General features: G+C 39.5%; 1 protein-coding gene across 2 annotated transcripts; it reads left to right on the plus strand.

Moving 5' to 3' along the window:
- The first annotated feature begins 4457 nt into the window (after positions 1–4457).
- Positions 4458–21246, plus strand: BZW1 (basic leucine zipper and W2 domains 1). 2 transcript variants are annotated; one of them, XM_024757315.1, is made up of 12 exons: positions 4458–4588; positions 5768–5841; positions 8124–8300; positions 10699–10793; positions 11590–11655; positions 12279–12414; positions 13151–13260; positions 13396–13566; positions 14020–14166; positions 14669–14807; positions 16168–16290; positions 16714–21236. In XM_024757315.1, exons 2-12 carry the CDS (start codon positions 5778–5780, stop codon positions 16743–16745), a joined length of 1260 nt encoding a protein of 419 aa, XP_024613083.1. In that variant the 5' UTR covers positions 4458–4588; positions 5768–5777; the 3' UTR covers positions 16746–21236. The 2 variants fall into 2 exon arrangements, with proteins under 2 accessions (XP_024613083.1, XP_024613084.1); XM_024757316.1 differs by lacking the exons at positions 4458–4588; positions 5768–5841; positions 10699–10793 and having other exon boundaries at positions 8223–8306; positions 16714–21246.
- Positions 21247–21472: the final 226 nt, after the last annotated feature.

Genomic DNA, 21472 nt, shown 5'->3' on the forward strand with positions numbered 1-21472 from the left:
GAAATACCAGTCCTATACAAATATTATGAAGAATGCCAGGAATGATTAATAAAATATGCTCATTCATGAAATAAATCTTAATTGAAAGTAGGGAAGCCAAACTGGCCTATCAATAATAAAAGTTCCAAAATACTTTTAATCATAAGACACTGCCTCAAGGACTTCCCTGGTGGCTCAGGGGTTAAGAATCTGCCTGCCAATGCAGGGGACATGGGTTCGAGCCCTGGTCCAGGAAGATCTCACATGCCACAGAGCAACTAAGCCCGTGTGCCACAACTACTGAGCCCGTGAGCCACAACTACTGAAGCCTGCGCACCTAGAGCCCTCGCTCCACAACACGAGAAGCCAGCACACCACAAGGAAGAGTAGCCCCCACTCGCCACGACTAGAGAAAGCCCACACGCAGCAATGAAGACCCAATGTAGCCATAAATAAATAAATAAATTTACTAAAAAAGAAAAGACACTGTCTCGAATGTTGCTAATATTTTACCAAAACCTTTATTATTTACAGCTGGAGTTTGCAAGTTTAGCCAGTTTAGAATTCTTAACTGAGCATTGAAAGTCTGAATAACAAAGTTTTATACAGCACTAACAAAACAAAAGCCAATCTGAGGCAGCCCTGGACCTTGTCTTATGAGATATTTCCTCAAAGATCTGATTTATCCCTCCTCTCCTTAAGGTCATCAGTTACACTAGTACAGTATTTATCAAGTAGGAGCAGAATATATTGCTAGGAAATCCAATCAGTTCAAGGATACCGATAACAAGGATACAGAGAGATCTGGAACCCCAATTACGAGAGTTAGAAGAGTCTTAACTATCATGTAAAGCTTTGGTACTCACATTTTACAAAGAGCTTAAGTGACTCATGTGAAATCACAAAAATAGCCAGGGACTAGATCCTCCTTTAATTGTCTATCTTCCAGCATCCCTGTAAGTAAACCAGCTTGTCACCCTTTCTCCTCCATAGTCAAGTCTATGATTGTGATATAAGTACTGGCTTTATCAAATTCATTCCATACATATTAAAGCATGTTCCTTGCCATACATTGAGGCAGCACTAAAATGAGTGAGAAATTGCCATTGCCATCAAGAATTTCAGTTTAAGAGAAAAGATAAGACAATTGCAAATGCAAAAGTATACCAAATATCAGGAAGAAAGTACAAGGTGCAAAGTTCAAAAAAGGAATGTGTTCACATCAGATGCAATGACAAAGAAAGGCTTGCAGGAAAGGGTAGTATTTAAGATACGGCTTGAAACAATAAGTAGGATTTTGACAATAGAAAGTGAGGGAAGGACATCTCAAGAAGAGGGAAGACACAGTGTGTCCAGTCTGACTAAAACATAGAGTTCAGTTGTTTAAGAGCTTTCTCTGCCATGATACCAGTTTATAAACATTTCCCATGCCAGCCCACTGCACCTATTCCTATGGGTGCACCCAAAAGCATAGATAAAGTAGGCTGCTTGCCATATACAACTCCTAGTAACCCCACTCCCTCTCACTTCCAAGAACATATATCAGAATGCAAATGAATGATAATGATCTTATAATAGATGACTTTGGATCTGCTTTAATTTTTAAAGAAAATAATTTGCTAACTTTAATAAAGTTTTTTGTCAAGAATTGCTTGCTACACACCCCATAATGGATGGTAATAAGTTAAGAACCACCAATATGATGGGAAATAGTGGTGGAAAACATTGGTCAGAGCTATCCTCAGGTGGCCTCAAGTACAAACCAAGGTATTTAAACTGTGAAGAGAAATGATTCTGGCTGCATTTGGGAAAATTATTCTGGAAGTGTGGAGAAAGAGATAGCACAGTTAGGAAGTTATTGCATAAGTCCCAGTTAGTTAGAGGTAATAGAGGCCCAAATCAAGATAGTACCAGGAAAGGAGGATGGAAATAAGAAAGGTGACAAATATAGAAGATAAGCTTTGTGAGTGCACAGGTCTAAGTTATGACTTCTGTATCTCTAGAAGTCTCTAGTTCAATAAATATTTGTCGAATGGGTAAATAAATAAGATCTTGGTGGCAAGGCAGTATATTATAATGGTGGAGTCAGACTGCTTGGGCTCCAGTCAAGCTCTTTACTTACTAGTTCAATAAACTTGGGCAAGTTACTTGACCTCTCTATGCCTCAGTCTTCCCATCTATAAAATGGGGCTAATAATAGTTTCTAGAATATAGTGTAGTTTTGAGGATTAAATGAGGTTAATATGGAAAGTGCTTAGAAGAATGCATGATACATACCTGCTAAATTAAAGTAGCTATTATTTTTATTAGTGAAACATTATATCTTTAACAGAACTTCAGAAGTGAGAAACGCAGTTTTGGGGGAAGAGTAATCAATAGTATTAAGGGTTTAGTTTGGTATTCCAGGAGAGATACCAGATAGGGTGGATTGGGGGCTTGAGAAAAAGGATGGGGCTAGACTTAGAGGTCTGACTCTTGCCACTTCATTCCGCTACGCACAGTTCTCTCATCTCCCACCAAGCCCCAGTCACACTAGCCCTGTCAGTTCCTCCAGTAGGTCAGGTTTTTTTTTCTCCTACCTCAGGATCTTTCCACTGCTGTTCCCTCAACCTCAAAGAGCACAGAGCCTGGACTCAACAAATATTTGTTCAATAGATAAATTTGGAACTCTTTTAAATGGAGATAAAAGTTAAATCCCTGAGAATGTATGACACTGCCACGTAAGAAAATCTGAGGAAAGATGATATAAGATGTGACTACAAAAAAGATGAGCCAAGTAGGTCAGAAAGAGAAAAACAAATACCGTATGCTAACACATATAAGAAAAAAAAATCTAAGAAAAAATATTGGTTATGAAGAACCTAGGGGCAGGACAGGAATAAAGATGCAGACGTAGAGGATGGACTTGAGGACACGGGGAGGGGGAAGGGTAAGCTGGGACGAAGTGAGAGAGTGGCATGGACTTGTATACACTACCAAATGTAAAACAGATAGCTAGTGGGAAGCAGCCGCATACCACACGGAGATCAGCTCGATGCTCTGTGACCAGAGGGGTGGGATAGGGAGGGTGGGAGGGAGACGCAAGAGGGAGGAGATATGGGGATATATGTATATGTATAGCTGATTCACTTTGTTATAAAGCAGAAACTAATACGCCATTGTAAAGCAATTATACTCCAATAAAGATGTTAAAAAAAAAAAAAACATGAGCCAGCAAATACAAAGGACTATGCAGAGGTAACCAGGAGAGTTGGAGTGAAGTTTTAAGGAGATGGGTAACACCCTAAATGCTCAAGATTGAAAGAATCACTGGATTTGGCAATAATTCTGGGAAAGAACTCTGAGAAAGTAATTTTCCATGAAATTGGGAGGAGCATGGGGCAAAGATCAGATTGTTAAGGAAAAATAAATCAACTAAAACAAACTAATTTACCAAATGTTTGATAAGGAGGAGAAGCAGGGTCCAAGAAAGGTGATTTTAGGGACAAACCCTGTTTTTAGGGTTCCTCTGGTAGTAGGAGAGTAAGGAAGCAGATGGAGAGGCAAACAACGGACATACAAACGGAATATAAATATGAGGCTAGATCCTGGAGACACTGTGCATCGTTATTTGTACAGGTTTACAACGTCCACAGTACTTTTCGCACTTTTAGTCCCCCAGCTCTCTGATGATACATCCTCTAATTCAGCGATTCACACATGAGGTCCCTAGACTGGCAGCATCAAGCATCACAGGGAACTTGTTAGAAATGCACATTCTTGAGTCCCACACCAGATCTACCTAATTCAGGCGAAGCTCAGCAAGGTGTTTTAACAAGTCATCCAGAGGATTCTGATGATCTCCAAGTTCCCACAACCATCATACTCAGGACGGAACTACCAAGACCACTGCAAGGATGGCGGCCACGGTCGGAGGGCCGAACTTCCCTCCGACCCCTATCTGGATTTTCCTCGCTCCTAAGAGGGGCAGTGCACAACCCCACCCAGCCAGCACCGCAGAGCAACGTTGCCCCGCTTCGGACTTAGCCTGAGCAAGTGCTGCCAAGCCGAGCCGCACTAAAGACCACGTATGGACCCCTTAGCCAACTCGGTCTCCGCCCACGAAGGGCCCGGGCGCCCCCAGCCCTCAGGCTTCGACTTCCGGCGCTACTGGGGCGTGGGGGGTGGGGGGGGCTCGGCGGGGAAGGGACTCAGGCCGGACGTGTCCAACTTCCTCGACACCGGCAGGGGTGGTGGGGGATATTTGTTCTCCTAACCCCTCCATGTGCTAACTAAGAGGCCGGAGGACACGGCGATGGAAGAAAGATGGGCTAGTCTAGGCTAAGTGTCCGGGAAATCTGGAATCCAATAGAGGAATAAAGAATCTTTGAAAATCCTCTTCGCTTCCTTTGCCTCCTTTCCCACCCCACGCCCCGAAGCCGCCATCAGGGAGGGGCGGGCAGAGCACCAGAGGAAGAAATCTCGCGATAGGAGACCGGCCGGGGCGGGGGTGGCACCTCTCCCCTCCTCCTCCTCCCCTCCTCTCGTTAGTTCCGGTCGCAGAGGAGCCACCGCCGCAGTTGCCGCCGCCTCCGGGATTTCTGGCTCTTTCCTCTTCGCCTTAAATTCGGTGAGGCGCAGGGCCCGCTCGTCTCGGGCCGAGGTTGCGGCCCGTAGTCGCTGGGCAGAGGATGAGGGAGGCGGCAGGTCCTGCGGCCCGGTTTGGATGGGCCCGGGCGGAGGCCGCCGCATGAGGCCGGATCAGATCCGGCGCCGGAATTCAGAGGTCGGGGCCGCTGCTTCAGCAGGGAGGCCGAGGGGCGGGTGCCCGGGCCGGAACGTGGGGCCCGAGTGTGCCCCGCGGCGCCACAGGCGGAGGCAGTGGGCTGGGCAGGTCCCCCTGCGGCCCTGCCCGGCCTGGGTAACAAAGCGGCCGTGGCCTCTGTTTGGTGATGTACGCGTGGGGGGTTTCGGCAGGCGGGGCGGAGGAGCCGCCACCACCACTGCGGCCGCCTCCGCCGCCGCTGCTCTCCCGGGAGGGAGGGCGGATGTACGGGGCGGCTGGGCCCCAGGCGCGAAGCGCCTCGGCGCCTGTGGTCCGCTCGCTGCAGCGGCCGCCACCGCCAACGACGGGGTCAGTAGAGAGGGGGCTGAGGGCGAGGAGTCCCCGCCGTGCCCAAGGGGGTCCTGGGCGGGAGGCACGGGAAGGGCTGGATGGGGAGACACGTGCCCAGGGAGGCGGCTTGTATTGTAAGGTATGGGGCGGAGGAGGCTAGGCCGGCTCTCAGCCCCTTTCTCAGGCTGGAGTGGTGCAAGCGCACGCTGCGGTCACGGGCACGACTTCAGAGTAGGGTAGTGCTCATAACCAGGCCCCTCGATGAAGGGATTCGCCCTCTGATAGCGTCTTTAAATTGACGTGCATATTTGGGATACCTCCTGACTGTGGTGGTCATCTCTGTTAGTCCTCTGTGGTGCTCAGAGTGGTGGAAGATGTAGGCGAATTTAAAGAGGAAGAGACTAACCTCTGTTTATGGTGGGTGATTTGCCACTAGTCGTGGCGCTGAAAAGTCATTTAAAAGTGTGCTTCACATTTCATCTTTAAAGGGTTTTGTGTAGGGAGAAGTGCAGGTTTTGAACTTAAGTTTAATTCAAGCAAAGGTAATTCTGTGTGCCTGCCCCAGGTCTCTTGCTAGACTGGAAGTGTATGTTCTATGTGGTTTACATGTGACTAGGCCAGGGTTTGATACTTTGTTTTTAAAATGGATGTTGGGGCACTGATATTTTTAAGGCCTTATTTTTCCCCCCCTAGGGTGTCTTTTATGAATAATCAAAAGCAGCAAAAGCCAACGCTATCAGGCCAGCGTTTTAAAACCAGAAAAAGAGGTAAATATTTATATTTTAATAATATCTCTCTTCAGATCTCCAAAGTAACTTTTATGTCTTGGTTCCTCTGGCAAGCTATTGCTTAGCATTAAAACCTAAAGAGAAAGTACCGAAAGGAACTTGAATTTCTAGTTGACCGCCATTTCAGATATACCCTTAATATTTCTACTACCTTTATTTAAGACTTTTGGTATCAACATATATGTATCTAAGCAGGTTAGTGAATGATGTTTTTGTTGTGCAGATAAAGTGCCTCTAAAAAAGAGAAAGTATGGGCTGCATTTTCACTCGCTAAATTTCATTTAAGGAAACTTCTGCTTGAGGGAAAAGGTTAATTTATAAAAGGAGAGCTCCTAACGTGACTACTAGTTTCACCCAAACTTTGTGAACATTTGTGGGAGAAAAATCAGACTTTAACCCATGGAAGTTAATTATGGAACAGAGTTCACATTGCAGTGTCTTTTGAAACTATTCCCTCACAAACTTAGTAAAAAAACTACGAGAATTATATTAACTACTTCTGTGTATTATCAGGTACTTCAGTGAATATTGAATTCTGTAGCAAGGCACTGCACTAGTGACACAGTTAAATGAGATGTGGTCTCATATATTTTGTATTGGGTTTAATATTTTACCCCTACACTTTTCAGTGTCCTGCTCAAAAGCACATATTGACCTTATTTTACAGGAAACTTTTAGGAAATAGAGAAATGGATAGGCTACTCGTTATAAATTGTGTTTTTCTATCCTGAGTGGCAGACACTTTGAAATATATATTACAGAATCTTTTATGATTTCTGATTGTAGCCTGCCCCCTTACAGCAGGGAGACCAAGGAGTAATTGGATTCTAGTCTTTGCAGATTCATTTAGATTTAAGCCAGTAAATTTTCTCAAGAGGAGGCATAGAAGTTGGGAACCAGAGCAATTCTGCAGTAATGGAAAACTCTGTATCCTCAAGTTATGTGGATTACTGATACCGCCTTTGTGTAAATATAGTATCAAGTAGTTTTATTATTGTTGTTAGTACCAGGAAGAGAAGTCACTTGCCCAGTTCCAGACTGTGATCACTCATGGCCTCCTAGTTCTTGATGATTGGGTCCTGGGTATGGTGAACAACCATCGCAATTTGCCTGGGACTGAATAGAGTTCCCAGGACATAGATCCTTTCAGTGCTAAAAACAAGAAAGTCCTAGGCAAACAGGGAAGAGCTGGTCACCCTAGTGCTGTGTAGAAATTAAGATATCATCTAACCTAGATAGGGGAATCAAACCCTGCCCTGGAGTGTGTGATAGCAGCACAGTAAAGGCTAGGTATGTACCCAAGGCACTTTTTAGAGTGCTTTATATTTTATTTATGTCATTTAATATTCACAACAACTTTATGAGATAGGTCCTACTCTTAATCACCATTTTACCATAGGGAAATTCAAACATGAAGAATGGGGCCAATTGCTAAAATTCAGACAGTTAAGCAAAGCATTTGCTTTTTGATCTCGATTTGAATCAGGCAGTTTGAATCCAGAGCCCTTACTCATAACTGCTACATGACATGTATTGGATACTCAGTAAATGTACTTTCTAAAGATTACCTTAATAAGTATTAAATGAGCGATTTTTTTTTTTTTTTTTAAGTAGAAAGTGTTATGGGCACTTTTAAAGAAAATCAAGAGCTCCCTTTCAGGAATGAAGTTTACCTGAGGTATAGAAGATATCCTAAATTTCAGAAAAGCTCAGAGGCAATGGAAGAGCATTCCAGGTGGAAATGGTAACCTGGCAGTAGGAACACACCAGCTCATTTAGCTCACTTAGGAGACTTGTGTGAAAAAATAGTGGGAGAAAAGCCACACACTTCCTTCCCCCCACCCACTGCGGAGCTCAGGCTCCGGATGCGCAGGCCCAGCGGCCATGGCTCACGGGCCCAGCCGCTCCGCGGCACGTGGGATCCTCCCGGACCGCGGCACGAACCCACGTTCCCTGCATTGGCAGGCAGACTCCCAACCACTGCACCACCAGGGAAGCCCCACACTTCTTATGATAGGCAGTCCTGCCTTGCACTTGTAGAGGTGCAACTTGCAAAGCACGTGTGTTTAGTCTCCTGTTGTGTTTGCTTGTGTTGCAGGTCTTGGGTAATCTAGGTAGTGTTTGTTTTCTCCAGCTATTGAAATAAATGAAATTGTGATGAATGGGGTTAACTTATTCAGTAGTTATAGCTTCATAAGGTTGTGGTTTCATGGTATTTTAGTAAGCCTTTTAAAACTGAATGTTTCGGGGTTTTCCCCCAGATGAAAAAGAGAGGTTTGACCCTACTCAGTTTCAAGACTGCATTATTCAAGGCTTAACTGAAACTGGTACTGATTTGGAAGCAGTAGCAAAGTTTCTTGATGCTTCTGGAGCAAAACTTGATTACCGCCGATATGCAGAAACACTGTTTGACATTCTGGTGGCCGGTGGAATGCTGGGTAAGTGTCTGGGTCTTGTGGGAGGTGTGTTGTATGGGGATTATGTAGAATCCAGAATATGAACTATTTGACAAACCTATCAAATCAGGGTGGCTTTTTTTTTTTTACCCCCTTAGGATTTTCCCATTTTTTTCTTCACAAATTATAGTAAATTTGCCAATTGCATTGCTCTGTCTAGCTTTATATTTGAAATCCATTACAGAACCATAACATTTGGGGAAGACTTGTCTGACATATAAGTCCCAACAGTATCTTCCATCAGTGATTTTTCCAACTTGGGTTTGTACACTCTCAGTTAATGAAGAAATCCCTATCTCTTGTTCTGTCTTACCAAATACTTTATAAATTTAACCCTCGTATCCGAGGGTTCCGCATCCATGGATTCAGCAAACTGTGGATCAAAAATAAAAAATATTCCCTGGAGTGGTGGTGGGGGATTGTCCAGAATGTTCCAAAAAGCAAAACATGCATTTCCCATACTCCAGTAACTATGTAGCATTTACATTGTATTCTGTTTTATAAGTAACCTAGAGACTGTTTAAAGTATACATAAGGATATGTGTAGGTTATATGTAAATACTATGCCCTTTCATGTAAGGGACTTGAGCATCTGCAGATTCTGGTATCCACGACAGTCCTGGAACCAATTCAGGACAGCTCTGTACCTGAAGACTCTAATCCTGCACTCTTCTGTGTATTAGCCACTAGGCACTTGTGGTTATCAATCACTTAGAATGTGGCTAGTACAAATTCAGAGGTACTGAAAATGTAAAATACACATTGGATTTTAAAGACAATGCTAAAAAGAATGTAAGATATCTCTAATATTTTGAATACTGAAATGTTAAAATCAATATTTTTGATGTGTTGGGTTAAAGTATATCAAAATAATTTCACCTTTTTTTTAAACTTATTTATTTTTGGCTGCGTTGGGTCTTCATTGCTGTGCATGGGCTTTCTCTAGTTGCGGTGAGCAGGGGCTACTCTTCGTTGTGGTGTGCAGGCTTCTTATTGCGGTGGTTTCTCTTGTTGCAGAGCACGGGCTCTAGGCACGTGGGCTTCAGTAGTTGTGACTCGGGGGCTCAGCAGTTGTGGCTTGCGGGCTCTAGAGTGCAGGCTCAGTAGTTGTGGCACATGGGCTTAGTTGGTCCGTGGCATGTGGGATCTTCCCGGCCGAGGGCTTGAACCTATGTCCCCTGCATCGGCAGGCGGATTCTTAACCACTGCGCCACCAGGGAAGCCCCTCACCTTTTATTTTTAATATGGCTACTAGAAGATTCAAAGTTACATTATGTGCTCACATTATATTTCTACCCATAGCCCTGCTGATTTACTCCTGCCTCCACCCTCAACAGGCTCAGACTATCTTAATAGAATGTGCTACTTAGTTACATATTTTCAAAGGATACTGGTAATTTCATTTCCATGGCTTTTTAAAGTATTCCAAAATGTTTTCACAGTAACAGTGTATTGAACCTCGGCCAAGCTGATAGAATCAGAACTCTATTTGTATACATGCAGGATGGAGTCTTAGAGAGGCTTCAGTAGCTTGCATGCGATCAAACAATTGCTCAGTGGTGGAACGGGAACTTAAATGTTCATATGTTCTAATGACTAGTCAGATGAGTATCTCTTTTATTGTATTATCAGTTGTAGTAAGAAATGAGAAACATACCTATTTTCTATTCATAATACTGCTATCAATAAGCCGCTTTTTAAAATGCTTTTTAAATGATCGTTTTTAATAAGGAGATTTTCAAACATATCCTGGAGAGAATAGTGTAATAAACTAAGGATCTGCTATCCAACTGCAGCAGTGTTTAACGATCTTACTTCATCTGTTACCCCACCGACTTCATCTCCTCTCCCCTGTATTTCAAAGTGTACGTCAGACATCATTTTATCCATAAATACTTACAAATGTATCTAAAAGATAAAGTCTCTAACTTGCAGGTTTTTATAGCCCAGCCTCTTTGGAAGTTTATGAAAGGTTTTCTGTATGGAAAGTCAGAACCAATTCTGAACATCTCCACTTGAGTGACAGATTTGGCACTGCTGAATTAATGCAGTGAGTGAGTTTCATTGGGTTGCTGAAGAGGGTTATTTTATTTATTCCAGTAAATTGTTTTCACTTTGTTCACACGTATTGAACCAACCAGCCATGTTCCTACTGAGAAATTGACTTCGCTTTCAAATCATCTCAGAATTTTTATCATTTTATAATGAGAATCCTTACAGAAAATAAGATTGACTAGTATATACAGAGGTTGAACTATAATGTTGTACACCTGAAACATAAAAATAAAAAGTTAAGTTAAAGTTTAAAAGAAAGTAAGATTGAAATAATTACTAATTTTAAATGAAGGTCATTGCAAATTTTTTGTAAAATATACCTTAGCCCCAGGTGGTACACTGGCAGATGACATGATGCGTACAGATGTCTGTGTGTTCGCAGCACAAGAAGACCTAGAGACCATGCAAGCATTTGCTCAGGTAAATTAAACTTTACATAATTATTTCAGTTAACTGTTATCCATCTAATGTTTAAGGAATATTCTGCTTTTAAGAGATTGCTGGTAGCAGGTTGAAGGAATCTGAGCTGAAGGTTTAGAGGTGTTCTGGGTGTGCAGTATGATGGTTTAGGAACTTAAAAATGTGCTGAGGAAAACAAAATAGAAAAAAAATTGAATCAGCTCTCCTTTTCCTGTTTGTCCCTCTAAAATTAATCCATTTTTTAGGGAAAAAATTCAAGCTGAAAAAGGAAAATCAGTTCCCTGTCGTGATTTTCATCACTAAATTATTCTGCATATAGCTTTTTAAAGGTGAATGAGTTATAGGCAGATTAGCTTCTTGACCAGTCAGAATCTCATTTGAAAGTTGCATACATAGTTATGCTTGTGTTACTGTAAGCAAAGAATTAAAATGCATCTAACCTAGGGATTGTTGTCTGTGTCATTAGGAAAGTAGAACTATATTTTATGATCCTATTCTGTTAATATCCTACAAATGGGTAAATGACTTGTATTTGAGCAATAATTAGTCCATGCTTTGATATTTGGCAATAAAATCTATTGCAGGGTGGCAGTTAAAGTGTTAACAGTATTGGTATATTGTAGGATTTGGGAATTGACAGACTTCCCAAGCTGGTTTAAACATCTGATGAAAGGTTCACTTCTTTGCTATTCTGGAGATACTGTGGAGAGGTCTTAGTTGCCCTGACTTAGATCTTTTGGGAATCTGACATTTTTACGTATGAGGTTATCATTCAGTTCCTTTACTATTCTTACAGGTTTTTAACAAGTTAATCAGGCGCTACAAATACCTGGAGAAGGGTTTTGAAGATGAAGTTAAAAAGGTATGAGCAGCAATATGCTTTGTGGAAAACAAGAGGTTGGGGTCAAAGAAGGGAATGTTAAATCCTAATTCTGCCACGGATTTGAGATAATTTTAGATATTTAGGTAGGCTGTCTTTGAAATGAAGTTTGGGGGTATATCATTTTGTAATTTGCTGTACACTGTTTCTTAGCTCTGTATCCAAACAAGTGGCAAAGGGGTTAAATCCAAGTGGGGTTTGTTTAGAAGACAGAGAGTAGCAGATCAGAGCTAAACACATTGACAAGGAGAAATTTAACATACTTGCTCTCTGAGTCTTAGATATTCTACATATAAGTGCACAGAAAATTTGGTAAGGTTAATAGTATCATTTAATGAATATGAGACACTGTCTTAATTATTAACTCATTTAATATTCTCAAAAGCCCTGTGAAACAAGTTTTATTATCCACATTCACATATGAGAAGACTGAGACAGGTTAAGTATCTTGCCCAAGGTCACTCAGCTAGTGAGTATTATAACCAAGATATAAACTTGGATGGTTAGGCCCCAGAGCCCACAATTTTAACCAATATAATATGCTTTACTGCTTCTATTTATGTAATGCATTTGCTCTTTTAACCGTTAACTATTTACTTTTATAGCTGCTGCTGTTCTTAAAGGGTTTTTCAGAGTCGGAGAGGAACAAGCTGGCTATGTTGACTGGTGTTCTTCTGGCTAATGGAACACTTAACGCATCCATTCTTAATAGCCTTTATAATGAGAATTTGGTTAAAGAAGGTAATCAACCTTTAGTAAAGGATGATTTTAGTTGGCTGAGGGTGGAGTAGATAAGAGCCTGAAAGATGAGCTGATACGAAAGTTAAGATATAGTTTATGTAGATTTGACTTGTGTGATAGTCTTAGTTTTTTGACTAGTATCCTTAAATTTAATTGGTTCATTTCAGCTCATTAGTTATTTAATGTATACCTTTGGCATTTAGGCTTAACAACTGTCTATCCAGGGTCTAGACAAAATGTGACTGATTGTAAAGTAAAAATAGAAATGCTGTGGAAACGCAGAGAGAGATTAATCCCAACTGGGAAACTTGGGAACATCTTGAATAGAGAAAATGGGGAAAATGGCAAGCTGAAAAAGAAAATAAGTTCCCTTTTGTGATTTCCATAGTTAAATTATTCTGTACAGTAATTTAAAAGCTAACTTCTTTTTATTGCTTAGAGTACTGAGTTATTTAACATGCCTTATTTTTATTCTCACAACAACCCTGTCAAGTGTTAAGAATTGTTACTCTCATTTTACACATCAGAAAACAGTTTAACTTGACTAACAGTACACAACTAGCAAATGGTAGAGAAATTGGAGTAGAATGGTAAGCAGTGGCAGAGGGAAGTTCAGGGGTAAGCTTGGGGATAAAGTGAATAATCCTGTGTGGTGGAACCTCAGAGGGAGGAAATGGGAGATAGTCACTGAAATCCAGGAAGGTACTTCTGTTAAGTAAGCTCTGTTTTTCTGCAGGGGTTTCAGCAGCTTTTGCTGTAAAGCTCTTTAAATCATGGATAAATGAAAAAGATATCAATGCAGTAGCTGCAAGTCTTCGGAAAGTGAGCATGGATAACAGACTGATGGTTTGTAACTTTTCATTCTTCACAGTCTTGAAAGCTTAATAGGCAACTTTCCCATTTTTAATCTGTGAAAAGAGGAAAAGTGTTTTTCTTAATCTGATTTGAAGACCATTTAACCAGATTAAATTCTCCTTTCAGGAACTTTTTCCTGCCAATAAACAAAGCGTTGAACACTTCACAAAGTATTTTACTGAGGCAGGCTTGAAAGAGCTTTCAGAGTATGTTCGGAATCAGCAAACCATAGGAGCTCGTAAGGAACTCCAGAAAGAACTTCAAGAACAGATGTCCCGTGGTGATCCATTTAAGGATGTGAGATATTCTTATTTAAACTATCTTTATATGGCCAAGTTTCTGGCTAAGAAAATTTTTACTCATTTCAGAAACTTTAAAGTATTTCACCAGTGAGTTTTATAATAGCTATAGAATGTTATGCTGGGACTTTGCCTCAATCTTTTTCATATTCATTGCCTTATGGGTACCCAGAAATCATAACACTTGGGGATTTTTATAAGGTGCAAGCCAATAGACAGACCTTCTGTTTCCATCTTGGTCTTTTCCTAGGTAGTTTGCCTATGTGTAATACAGGGTTTGAACTAGAAGTCCATACCTTCTTGTTCTAAAAGTTCTATGATTATATATGGTCTCCTGGTCATTGCTAGTGGCATGGAAAGGTGTTTATGCTTTTGTGAAAGGTCTAAGTTTCATGTGTGTAGTATCTACATATCAAACATATTTCTGTACTAAATTTGGATTCTTTTGCAGATAATTTTGTATGTCAAGGAGGAGATGAAAAAAAACAACATCCCAGAACCAGTTGTCATCGGAATAATATGGTCCAGTGTAATGAGCACTGTGGAATGGAACAAAAAAGAGGAGCTTGTAGCAGAGCAAGCCATCAAGCACTTGAAGGTATTAGAACTGTGCCTTGGTAAAACATTATTCTTGTAAGTGAACTGTCAGTGTACTTTTCTAAAAGGATTTATCACATCCTGTGCTTCCTGGGGATAAACCACCAGTAAGTAGACAAATAACATATTAACTATTGATGATAACCTTTTAAAAAGTCTGATTTGGGCTTTCTTTGGCTCACAGGTTAAAAACAAATACATGTTTAAAAGTAGATTGAACCTGTAATATGGTCTTTGCTTTTGAGAGAATATTGGAAAACAGGAGGATTCTTTTTCTTTCCCTTTAAAATGTTAACATTGTATTCACAATTATCTGGAATCCTTGGTGTAGTATTGCTTTTTTGATTTAAATGCTTAATTTTTCTGCTTTACTCTTTTTTTTTAACTTCCACTAAACAGAATATAATTCACAGTGATTATAAAAGATGAGTTATGTCTTAGGAATTTATAATAGACGGCCATCGTACTAAATGACTAAATCTTTTCTCCCTTCCCTTTAAAAGCAATACAGCCCTCTACTTGCTGCCTTTACAACTCAAGGTCAGTCTGAGCTGACTCTGTTACTGAAGATTCAGGAGTATTGCTATGACAACATTCATTTCATGAAAGCCTTCCAGAAAATAGTGGTGCTTTTTTATAAAGGTAATTTAAATTTTGAATTTTGTGAATACATTTGACAAATATCCTAGGAAACTCAAAATAATTCTAATGAGTAGTCCTCTGAACGTCAGCACCCTAAAATATTTTACTCTAATCACAGGACTGAGTTGTCTCTGATTTAATTAGTTACTTTTGAGTGCATTATCTTTAAAACATCTCTAAAGCTTCTTAACAAGTTAAAATCTAAAGCCTTCTTGATGAGGCCTCAAACTTTGCCTCCTATATTCCCCCAGTCCTCTTCCCCAGACAGATGATTTTGTTGGTTCCCATATTTTAAACTTAGAGGTCTACCTGCATCCCTGCATCCCCAGGTTTTGTTTTGTTTTTTAAAGGATAGGGTAATGAACTCCAAGTACCCTGTGCTTCAGTGATTATCAACTTGTGGTTAGGTTTCTTTAAAGTATCTATACCTCCACTTCCTCCACTCAGATTGTTTAGAAATAAATCTTAGAAATCTTCATTTAATTCTGGAAAAGTTAGTAATTAACTTTTAATTTTATCTATAAAACACATGGACTTTTAAAAAATCACAGTACCATTTTCACACCTAAAAAAAAAAAAAATTAAAGAATTATCTATGAGATATCCCTGATCATTTATCACAAGATTTCTCAACCTTGGTACTACTATTTTGGGCCAGATAACTATTTTGTAGGTGACTGTCCTATGCGCTGTAGTGTGTTTAACAGCATCCCTGGCATCAGCCCAATAGGTGCCAGTAGCACCTCTCCCCAGTGTAACAACCAAGAATGTCTGTAAACATTGTCCGGTGTCCCCAAGGGATAAAACTGCCTTCAGTTGAAAGAATCACTGGTTTAATAAGGTTGATTTCCTGTTTGTAGGTTCATACATTGGCCACAAGTTGATAAAAAGTTTCTTAATGTAGTGTTCTCATTTCATCTTTTCTACTTTAAATTTTAATTCATTGAAGAAACCAGTTAAGAGAGTTCTGAACACAGATTTATTTTGTAAGCAACCAAAATATTTGCTTTTCAGTGAGATCTTTTTTTGCCATGAAGGCGTTTGCACCTTAGGGCAGGGGGTCCCCAAACTCTGAGCCGTGGGCCGCTACCGGTCTGCGGCCCATCAGGAGCCGGGCTGCACAGCAGGAGGTGAGCAGCGGGCGAGCAAGTGAAGCTTCATCTGCCGCCCCCGTCGCTCACGTGACCACCTGAGCCATATCTCCCACCCCCACCCCCCATGGAAAAATCTGTCTTCCACGAAACCGGTCCCTGGTGCCAGAAAGGTTGAGGACCGCTGCCTTAGGGGGTTTCTAACTCTGCCTTAGTTAGAGAAGTACTGTATGAAAACTCCACGAATGTAAAGGTTGCTCTCTTTACAGCTGAAGTTCTGAGTGAAGAACCAATTCTGAAGTGGTATAAAGATACACATGTTGCCAAGGGGAAAAGTGTCTTCCTTGAGCAAATGAAAAAGTTTGTAGAGTGGCTCAAAAATGCTGAAGAAGGTAAGTCTTTTCATTTGAGCAGGTTTTTTTTTTTTTTTTGGTAAAGCCTGAGAACTTATTTTAATGTGGCCAAGAGTATGTCCATACATGTTGCCTTCTTTCATTCAGGTACCATTTTGTATGTGAGTACAGATTTTTGTTCATTTATGACAGACCTGCAAAAACCTATTACTTTAAAGTAGGTGAGGAAAACTATACTTCAGGTATTTTGATGGCTTGGCCATAATCCTATCATTCTTAGGAAATTAGAAAATTTTGAGAATAGTTAATATTTATGAATTTTGAGGTTTACAAATGAATACATGTAATATCCCCCTCATATGAGTAGAGCATTATTAATAAAATTCCTTAAATAAAGTTATAAACAGAAGTTTTGCTTTCTGATACCATGTAATGCTTGACTGCACTTTTCCCCTTTTCTAGAATCTGAGTCTGAAGCTGAAGAAGGTGACTGAATTTGAAACTACACCCTCAGTAAAGCAAACAGGAATTGTAGATAAAATGTCATGTCTCATGTGTCGTGGTTCTTACATCTTCCTACCTCCCTATATCAAGCATGATATAAGGGCCTTCATGGCAAATTTTATTTTAACTGTTTCTATGGTTACTGGAAATGTTGGATTTAGTTTCTAAAACCATGTTTTAAGTAGCTACAGGAGCTATAGATTTGAATCTAATGTTGCATTAGTCTTTTCAGTTATCTTCTACCTCCTGTATTTTCTACTGTAATAATGTAATTTAAGGCCTTCCACAATGAACAGTTCACTTTTTCCCTGGGTTTTCTATATAAACAGTTTTCAAGATATGATTTGGTTAAAATAATTTGTTATAAAAATTCTGTTTGCAAATTAAACTGTAAAAGTATCCAGAGTCTCAGAAGGCAGTGATTTGTGTGATAATTTGGTATGCCCAAAGCCCTGCTCATCAATGGAAATCTCATATACAGTAGATTCATTTACATGAATCTTGAGTATTTGGACCACTGCTTGCATGTTGATATTTTCTTGCATTTTTAACCCCAGATGTACTTGAGCTCAATTGTTTGCTCTCTGATTTTCATTCCTTAAAATGAAGCCATGGAGAACAAACTTGAAAGTGAGGTGTTTGGGAAATTGTATGTGGTGGTGGTGGGAAGAAAAAAGTTGAGCTTTTACCCATTGAGAAACCTCTGCATTCAGTTTGCTTCTTTCTAGACAAAACAAATGAATATTCTTTTCATACTGCCATTTTCAAATATACCTTGGAAAAGCATTGTCATTTAAAGTATTTTACAGTTGTCATACACTTAGATTGGTAAGAAAGGACTCATAAAACAGTATAAGTAAAGCAAATGACTACTAAACCCAGAAAATTGTTGAAAGAAAAGTGGTTAGCATGTTCTAATTGGGATTCTAAATATAACTCATATTTCCTGTTGGCTTAGAGTATTTGTTGCAAAGAATGAAGTGCAGTGATAATGATTATCCTACTTGGTCATACTGGGCCAGCTTCATTCTTTTCACAGATTCATATATGACTCAAGCATCTGCCTATTAATTTACCCCAGTTGCCAATATTTTAAATTGCCATGAGCCAAATATCTCTTCTGTACAGTTGATCCATTTATTTTAATGGCTGCCTTTTAATTTCCATCTTAATTTTCTTGCTGCTACCCATCTTTATATGTAGTCATTAGAAAAGAAAATGTGGCCACACTTTTTGGTGGAAAGATTTCATGTTAAGAGTGAACATTTTGAAAGCTTTTTTGATTGGTGAAAGAAATGAGCTTGGAATAATGCCGCCGGAGACTGAGTGGGAATTGCCCCTTTCAGAGGTGCCATTCTTAGGAGCTAAAAATTAGGTGTTTAAAAGTTTATCTTGAGGGAATAACATGTAATATAGTTTGAAATAAAGGTATAATAACCTAATGAAGAAGAGCATCATAACTGATACGGTTGTGAAGGGGGTGAAATTGTTAAATGAATGACTTTGATAAAGCTTTCATGCACAGACAAAATGTATTCACTAGGTTTCTACATAGTGATTTGCTTTTACTTTGTAATTTGTAGTCCTTAAAAGACTTTTTTTTTTTAAATAAAGTCCATCCTTACACTTAGGTTTATATAGCTTAACCTTTTTTAATTTTTAATTTTTTGGTAATTTCCATGTTAATGCCTACTGGTAACTGTATGTTATGCATTCAGACATCTCTACTATGTAAGCATTAAATAATTGCTCTTTTCATCCTTATGACCCCCAAACTGTAAACACCTACACGGAATTCTGATGTAGCAGAAACTACATTAACGTTTCTACAACCAAATCATTGCATGTTACTTGCAGTACAGAGTGCACCTTATTATATACTGTGTATAGTGAAAATGTATAGTCTTCCAGAACTACATTATGATCCCTGATCACAGTGTTTTCCTTCATGGCAAAGTAGTGTTTACTTACTACAATATTCTAGTAAATGGATAAAGTCACCTGTGACAGTATAGTGTAAAGAAAGGGAATGCTTTCTAAAAAGGCTTTGCAGATTTTCATTTTGAATTTTAAGTGGCAATTTTGAATTTCAGCTGCCAGTGCCAACCTCAAACCTGTAATTCTTAATATAGTTGTTAAGATTGTACTTGTAATTATGATCAGATAAATGTTAATTGATTTTCCTAACTTGGTGTCAGTTTCTCAGGATAAGTCTCCTCTTAGATGCCATAATTAATGTGTTCAGAGCTGATGATAAATTTCTTAATCTTAATTATTCTGGGAGTATTGCCCTAGAGACATTATGTTCTTATGAAAATTCCAAATACCAAAAATGCCACAGGGTATTTTGACATAGCATAGTGATGGTGGGGAGAAGAAATGCCTGTGACAGAGATTGACTTCTAATTCAGAGTTTCTTAAAGCTTTTTTTCATCAACCCCAAGCCCAAAGCCTTTTAAACTTTTTTTTTTTAATAGTGCCCCAGTGAATTTTTTTGGCCATGCCACACAGCTTGTGGGATCTCGGTTCCCCAACCAGGGATTGAACCCCAGCCCTTGGCAGTGAAAGTGTGGAGTCCTAACCACTGGACTGCCAGGGAATTCCCCCCAATGAATTTTAATATCATAGATATGCTGTATATATATTATATCTGCTTTATACATGAAAAGAGTAAGGGGGTTTTTTGGTCCTACTTGGGGGTGACACCACCCCTGCTTGAGAATGCGGATCCTAATATATCTTTTTTAAAAGGGGAGGGGACCTAGTGATAGACATTTGCGTTGGCGGATGTATCTTTATGTGTGTCCAGATCTTGAAGCAGTATTTTTTTCTGCCAGGGTCACTAGAAAATAGAAGAACTTTGTTTTCTGCCAGTACCATCTTAAAATAGCTGCGCTTTATACCCTTCCCACCATAGGCATCAGACAAATCATTTCCCATTGGCTTTGGAGGTCTTGCCAGATTCTTACTTGACTTATAAATGTATCATAAATAGAATCATTCAGGTTCCTTCTCATCTATAAAAATCAATTAAAATCCTAGGTGAATGATTTAATTAAAGTTGTTCATTATAACACATTGATAAATGGCACTGAAATTTTACTGGTGAGTCGACTGTCACATTCAAGTAGGCTGCTTGCAGGAACTGATAGAACTATTGGTTGATTTAAAATGTAACATAGATGCCAAAGTTCTAGTGTACATTATTACCTAGACTACTGAATTATCTTTGTAAAAATTTCCTCAGATGCTATTTACAGGTGCCATGTAAAATAGGCTAATGTGCATTTCTATGAGAATTCTGGTAAACTGCCGTGCTATGATTTTTCATGTAAAGTATTAGTCCTCTAGTACTGATATAGGGTATGTATTCACCAGCCTACTGAAACCTAGTGGTTTGAAATATTATTAAGAAATAAGTTTTTAAGAAGACTTTATTTAAGTGGGATCTAGAAGACGTGATAAGTACTTTTGACTTCGAAATAATGAATTTATAATTGGCCTCTGTCTAAAAACTTGAATTGCAGTGGATTTGTACCCAGACACAATCTTATGCATAATTGTGTGGAATTTAGTATGGATCAGAAAGGCTTCCAAACTCCCTTTCCCTCCCCACTTTTTTTCCTTCTATTTAACTGTGGCTATACTAGCAGCCATATTAAATCCAATCATTTTAATTTTCCAATGCACCTACAATCCTTTTATCCTTATTCTAAGATTATCATTTCACCTCTTAATGAAAAAATGGTGAGGATACTTTACAAATTCACTCTATCACTGTCAATTTAGTAACTCTTAATAACCTTAGTTAAAGTGAAAGCTCAACTGCTTGTGCCTACTACAGTGCCGTAGAGGAAACGTGGCAACAAATCTGCACAGTCCTTTGCTTTGTAGACTTTACCTAGAGGGACCAATATCTTATTAAACTATGATATGATTAGAATGGTTATGGTTGTATTACTGCAAGTCTGGGAACTATGCATTAAATGTGTGTAATGAATTTGGGGTGCTACAAAGTTATCAAATATAACTGAGCTGTTTCAGGGAATTTCCAGTCAGTGTAACCATTTTAAAATCGGATGAAAATAGTTGAAACCATTTTTTTAAGCTTGAAATCCTGAAGGCTGTGCTTCAAGTTGACTTAGAGGTAAACCTATTGGGGAAATAAGTGACCCACTTACAGACTGAAGCCCCTATTACTTCAGAAAGATGTTCTACATTTTGTGGCATCCTGAGAATAAAATATTATGTCTGTAAGTACACCTCATTTCCATTCTAGTTAGGACTAATGGATCCTCATGTGGCAAAAAGCTGAAGAATGGAGAAAACTGGGTAGCCGATAATCCAGATAGTTCTTGGCACTCTGAACAACCTCAAGTACAGCCATCCAAGCCAGTGATTATATTGCTGCGTTATTTCTCTGTGAAATTTGCTTCTTGTCTGTACCCTTGAAATTGAATAAAATTTCATGAGACTCCTTATTAATGTAAAGAGATAAGCAGTGACTTCCACTGGTTGTTGTATGCTAATAACCTTTGAGTGCTGGGGTTGGTTAACACAGTCCTGTCCTGGTCCTTACTGTTTTGACTTCGTGTTTAAAGTACCATCAAAAGGCCTGTGCCCCTCAGAAAATTTTTTTTCTCCAAACAACGTTTGCTTTTGTTTGGCTCACATGTACTTCAAACTCCTATCCAAACACGTACATATTCCAAAAATG

The sequence above is a fragment of the Neophocaena asiaeorientalis genome, unplaced genomic scaffold, assembly GCF_003031525.2.
Source record: "Neophocaena asiaeorientalis asiaeorientalis breed wild unplaced genomic scaffold, Neophocaena_asiaeorientalis_V1.1 scaffold246, whole genome shotgun sequence".
Lineage (NCBI taxonomy): Eukaryota > Metazoa > Chordata > Mammalia > Artiodactyla > Phocoenidae > Neophocaena > Neophocaena asiaeorientalis.

What these genes read in the sequence shown, in the direction of transcription:
- BZW1 (XM_024757315.1), top strand. Translation starts at nt 5,778, where the DNA reads ATGAATAATCAAAAGCAGCAAAAGCCAACGCTATCAGGCCAGCGTTTT. An exon ending in GCATGGATAACAGACTGATG is followed by an intron (nt 13,261 to 13,395) that starts GTTTGTAACTTT and finishes TTCTCCTTTCAG; the next exon opens with GAACTTTTTCCTGCCAATAA. An exon ending in AAGCCATCAAGCACTTGAAG is followed by an intron (nt 14,167 to 14,668) that starts GTATTAGAACTG and finishes TCCCTTTAAAAG; the next exon opens with CAATACAGCCCTCTACTTGC.